Below are 5,791 nucleotides of genomic sequence, written 5' to 3'. Positions count from 1 at the left end.
AGCTCTGTGTGTTTGTTGTTAGCTCTGTGTGTTTGTTGTCAGCTCTGTGTGTTTGTTGAACTGTTTCCTGACTGACACTAACGCTGTCTCAGCTGTAAATATTCTGAAGCTGCAGATATTTCTGTAAATAATAACATCTGTTGGTGCCGTGTTGGGTTTAACGTGTTTGTTGTTTATTGTAGGATTAGTTTTTCTGCTGCATTTTTCTTATCTGTCATCTTGGATGAGTCTGAAGTCATTTATTGACTGTAAACTTTATACTTGTCTCTCCTTCTGTTTGCAGGCTAAGCCGGATCTAAAGACTTCCAAGGTTTGCCCGGTGACCGCCGCCTGCATGCCGACGCGCACACGCATGGCCACGCGCCAGCAGGCCAGCGCGTTCTTTGATGAGGAGGACGAGGACATGGCCGACCTCCAGCCCACCTTCTCCGGACCCGTTGTGAAGTGAGTGACTGCCACTTTCAGCTTACCGAGTAACGAAACATCTTTACCTGAAAATGTTCACAAACAAACATGAGCAGAACCTTCAGAGGAACCATGTTTGATTTGTCCTGCAGGTTAATGATGTACCCCCCGCCTCCAGCCAAAGGAGGGATATCTGTCACGAATGAAGACCTTCACTGCCTTAATGATGGAGAGTTCCTTAACGATGTTATCATAGACTTTTATTTAAAGTGAGTATCGCTCATTTCTGGCTTGTTTTTCTCTCACAAAGTTAGATTTTAGATTTAAAACATGAAAGTGTTTCTGTACTTGTAGATATTTAGTTTTGGAAAAATTGAAAAAAGAAGATGCACAAAGAATCCACGTGTTCAGCTCGTTCTTCTACAAACGGCTGAACCAGAGAGAGCGCAGGAACGGCGCGGACACGACGAGCTTGCCGTAAGTGCCAGGAGCGGCTCACAAACCGCATTCAAAGGGTTTGTTTCTCTTTTATCAACTTTATTTTATTTTCCAGAATCCAGAAGAGAAAGCACAACAGGGTGAAGACGTGGACTCGACACGTGGATCTGTTCCAGAAGGATTTCATCTTTGTTCCCATCAACGAGTCGTAAGGAAACAGGGTTTTCATGTGCTACTTTACCAAAGTTTGAGGAAAACTAGTTGCTCCAGTGGCTTGTTGGGTTAGTCATCTCATTTCCAACCATCAGCCAGTCAGGTCGAACCTTTGGCCTTGTTAGTTTTCTGAATTTAGTGTAAAATGACTCGTTCTGTTTCATAATTCATGCAGGTCTTAAACTTGAACTGTAAAGGTCTGAGATGGACCTGACTGAAACTTGCAGAAACCCTTGAGCATCTTGTAGATGGTTTAAATGACCTCAGTCTGGAGAAATAATTCAGCTGTAACTGATGAGCTAAAGGCTAGTCCTAACACAGTCAAAGTGGGTCGCTGTCGTTGCGAGCGGTGAGCGGTTTCTGCATTACACGGTTATTTCCCAGTGCTGCAGCAGCAGTGAGCTGTAGCACTTCCTGTGCAGCCTGGGGCCAAAGTCCACAGAAACATTTTAATATTTCTGCAGGAATAATTTGTGCATCTTGACGGCTGTGTGAAGGTTTAAATGTTAACATTAGATGAACCAATAAAACTTTGAAGACTGGAGCTGAGACTCCAATCAGATGAGCTGCAGACTAGTCAGAGCAGAGACCACCGTGGTCCAGAACCAGCGGTACCGAACCCCTCAGGCTCATTAAAGCGCTCCTCTGAACTCTCCTCTGGGCAGAGCTCACTGGTACTTGGCGGTCATCTGCTTCCCGGGCCTGGAGGGTCCGGTGTTTGAGAAGAACCCTCTGTACCTCGACCCGACGCTGGCCTCCGGCTCCACCGCAGAACCGCAGTCCGAGGAGAACATCCCGGAGCACTGCCGGCCCCTGTCTCCGGACGCAGACGGGCTGGACGGCCTGTCGGACCAGCCCGAGGAGCCTGCGGAGGTGGACTGTGACCCCAGCTCTGAGAACTCAGAGGGGGCCCAGGACCCGCCGGGTAACAACCGGGCCGAGCCGGAGCAGCAGTACACGAGTGAGTTTGAACAACAGATGCTTTCTGGGGTTTTTGTTGAGTTTTCAGAAGAATCATTTTCCTGTTCTTCCTGTCTGTGAAGGCGAGCTGCACAGAATCAGTGTTTGTTACGGTTCAGGAAAAGGAGACGACGACACCTACACCTTCTCTGATGACCAGAGCTCCTGTCAGGTACTCCGCTCCGTTGATTTCCCTCTGATTCAATCCCATTTTCCATCCCGTGGGTAAATATTTCTGCCTGTGTGTGCAGGACGAGTGCAGCGAAGATGGAGCTCTGTTTGAAGACGCCGCCGCCTCCAACTTGTCGAGTTTAGCCTCAAAACCGACCATCTGCAAACAGTGAGGGATGCAGTTGTGCTTTTTGAGCTGTGGGGGGCGCTGCAGTTAAACATGACCTGTTCTGTCTTGCTCTTTCAGGCCTTGTATCCTCATCATGGACTCTCTGCGAGGTCCGACCCGGTCTAATGTAGTGAAGACCCTCAGAGAGTGAGTTGTGTCCGACCTTCATTTCCACAGCAGGAAGTTCAGCAGTGAAAACACTGAAGAACAGCATATACTTTACTTTTTCCTGCTAAAACAACTCTGCAATGAAAAACCCAAACATAAGGGTCAGTGCTCTGTTCAGAACTTTACGTCATGAACTTTTTTAGTGTTTTAGTTTCACCACTCTGCAGCATGGAGAAAAACTGTCGACTTTCAGTAGCAGAACATCAGACGACAGAGAAGGAAGTCACTAAAAACTGTGACATCAATGATGTTTTCAGGGAGTGAGTCTTCTATATTACCCAGCATGCTTTTCTTCCTCCTGTTTCCATCATGGCCGTCCCCGTAGATCCTTCATGTTGTCTCTAAGAGAGGATTCAGAGGAACAGGAGGAGCACTGAGCCTGGACTTTCACAATAAGAGTCTGTCTCTGTCAGCTTAGATTCTTCCTGCTGGGCTTCGGAGGAGTCAGATGTTGGTGTTGGAGCTGCTTGGTACCTTCAACATGGCTGCAGAAATTCCTGTTGGCAGAAATCATCCAGAAGCTTCCTCAGAGCCGCAGCTGACGCTCTGGCCGTGTGCGTCTTGTTTCAGGTACCTGGAGGTGGAGTGGGAGGTGCGTAAGGCGTCTCAGAGGAGCTTTGGGAAGGAGGTGATGAGGGGCTCGAGCCCCCGTGTGCCTCAGCAGGATAACTTCAGCGACTGTGGAGTTTACATCCTGCAGTACGTGGAGAGCTTCTTCGAGGTGATGTCCTGCCTCCTCCTCACTCAGCTGCAGTCAATCCTGACCTTTTATTATAGATTAAAGTCAGTCATCATTTTAAGAAGAATCCAGAGTTTCGTCTTTCTTGCTCTGAATTTGTTGCCTGTTTGAGGAACATCTTTTTCTCTCCTTCCAGAATCCCATTCCCAGCTTCGATCTTCCGGTGAACCTGTCGGAGTGGTTTCCTCAGCTCAGGATGAAGACGAAGCGCAAGGAGATCAAGGAGCTGATCCTGAAGATCCAGGCCCAGCAAGACCTGGACAGGAAGGAGTCGGACCTGGTGGAGGCTCCGCCCACTTCTCCTGAGGAGCCCGAGATCGAAGAGACGTCTGGGTCGAGCGCCCAACTGCCAAACCTCCCCGTCAGCCCCTGAGTGGGCGCTGACCCGGGCCTGAATCGGGCCTGAACCGGGTCTGAACCGGATCGTATGCTGCTGGTTTCACTTCAACATTTCTCCATCGGTTCTGAACTCCTTCCAGGAACGTTGGACCCAACGAAACATGACGTGTAAATACGCTGCCTTTGGACTTCCTGTTTTAAGACTCATTGATGAAGTTTCCTGTTAAGTTATGTTTCCATAGATGTTTCTCTGTCCAGGAGGTTCTGTTCGGCTCCTTCCTCAGTATTTTTTATGCTTTGAACTTGTTTAGAGGAAGAAGAGAATAAACGGAGGAGGTTGTATGTAATGTAAGTTATCAGTCCACCCGTCTGGAGAAACAGGAGCTGTTTTCAGAGAACTGATCTGCAGTCGTTCTGTGCTTGTTATGTCTCTGCCATGTGGACTGGATGAATTTTCAACATTAAAAACAAACTTTGGGTGAAAACGCAGCTCCTTCGGCTCAGATGTGTTCTTGTTCTGAGTGTCTGATGAACGGATGAGTCCTGAAAGATTCATCTCTGCAGTAAAATCCTCAAAGATTAGGATAAAACTTGACTGTGTATATTATTGAATCCATCCAACTTTTCCGTTTAGTAGCTGGTCTCTGTCTCCAGCAGTCTCTGTGTGAGAGGTGGGGGACATCTGGACCTCTCACACGCCTGAATCGAGCCTTAGTTTTGATCTTAAAGCACAGATGTGAGCAGATAATTCAGCAGCTGGCTCTGGTCTTCTAACCAGGAGGTTCTTTTCTGTTTTAACTACTGATGTAAAAGTTTTAAAATAAGCATCATAGCACTGATTAAAATATACATGTTTACAAACATACCTACAGAAATGATTAACTGTTAAATTCTGTAAAAACATGTTGGTTTCTTTGTCCTTTTGTTTTAACTGTTTTAATGTTTTTCTGCCCATCGCCATATATTGTAAATATAAATGTTTGTGTGGAGGTCCAGCCTGCGGTTGCCCACAGCGCCCCCTGCAGGCGGCCTCCGCCAGGCAGCCGGCCTGTGACGTCACGGGGCTGTTTCCCAGGATTGCTGCGGGAGTGGGAGGCTGCTGGCCGGGAAGAGAGGACACCAGGCTGCCGGTGCGGACGCAGATTATCCGGAGCGAACCGGCTGAGGTTGTTTCCTTTCTCGGAATTTAAAGAAGCAAAGATAAATATTTGTATTTCCTATAAAGCATCTGTCGGAGTTTCCGGAGCTTCCTCTCAGAGACGAAGCAGGTAAGAACCGGTGTCCGCACCGGGAGAATTCCTTTAATGAGACCGTGCTGTTAGCTAGCTGACCGGGCTATGAGTGCTGAGCGGACGAGCCGAACATTTAACACGACCGAGGTTCTGTCCTGTAGCTGATAATAACCACAGCCTTCATTAAATTTTTATTGCAAATGTAATATTTCTGGACACGTAGCTCGTTGAGCTCTGTTGTTGTTCGGAGCTCTCGCCAGACTCCGTTCAAAAATGGTTAAATTTAAAGTTGAAGGCAGAAAGCAGAAGACTGGCTCGTCCCAGGCGGTTGGAAGAGGGACAGAAGCAGGCAGCGGGGATGGGAGAGCCCTGCCACGGACTGAGGAGGCTGGTTGTTGTCCTGCAGACCCCCAGCCTGAGCTCTGCTGCGGCCTGCAGAGCCCCAACACCCGGCTGCTGCCCCCGCCGAGTCTCCATGCTCTGCATGAACACAAAGCTGCTGCTCGTGTTTTTATTTCAGGAGCCATGATTATTAGAGATGAGGTGTTGGTGTTTGGAGATTATATAAGAGCTCTCATTGTGTTCTGCGCTTGGCTGTGAATTCACTGCTATTATCTGCTGACTTCCTGTCTCTACATGCTGCTCTTTGAGCTTTAACATAACTTGTGGCATTTTTTCAGCTTATTGTTCTTATGGTTTCTTTATTTCCTCCTGGGTGGAGGCCTCTCCAGCAGAAAACTCCTGCTTCCTGAAGGGACTTTGGCTCCTGCTACTTCCTCCTTGTTTTATGGCTGGATTGCCTCCTGGTCTCTGCTGTCTGACCTGAACATCTCTGTCAGCACATCTTTAAAGCCGTCTTGTTCCTAAACTGTACCAGGAGGAGGCAGAAGGAGGAGACAGGAGACTGCAGGTGGAGGCAGGAGCAGGTAGAAGGAGGCAAGAGACCGCAGGAGGAGG

General features: G+C 48.3%; 1 protein-coding gene across 1 annotated transcript; it reads left to right on the top strand.

Moving 5' to 3' along the window:
* The first annotated feature begins 262 nt into the window (after nucleotides 1-262).
* senp6a (SUMO specific peptidase 6a) lies at nucleotides 263-4,091 on the top strand. The gene is made up of 10 exons (XM_017405411.3): nucleotides 263-444; nucleotides 558-674; nucleotides 760-882; nucleotides 959-1,051; nucleotides 1,722-2,017; nucleotides 2,100-2,188; nucleotides 2,268-2,356; nucleotides 2,435-2,503; nucleotides 3,095-3,245; nucleotides 3,400-4,091. The coding sequence occupies exons 1-10, from the start codon at nucleotides 335-337 to the stop codon at nucleotides 3,634-3,636; spliced, it is 1,374 nt and encodes a 457-aa protein (XP_017260900.1). The 5' UTR covers nucleotides 263-334; the 3' UTR covers nucleotides 3,637-4,091.
* Nucleotides 4,092-5,791: the final 1,700 nt, after the last annotated feature.

The sequence above is a fragment of the Kryptolebias marmoratus genome, linkage group LG19 (assembly GCF_001649575.2).
Source record: "Kryptolebias marmoratus isolate JLee-2015 linkage group LG19, ASM164957v2, whole genome shotgun sequence".
In the NCBI taxonomy this organism is placed as follows: Eukaryota; Metazoa; Chordata; class Actinopteri; order Cyprinodontiformes; family Rivulidae; genus Kryptolebias; species Kryptolebias marmoratus.
The sequence above is the reverse complement of the archived record's forward strand: the minus strand, read 5'-3'. Positions and strand labels throughout refer to the sequence as shown.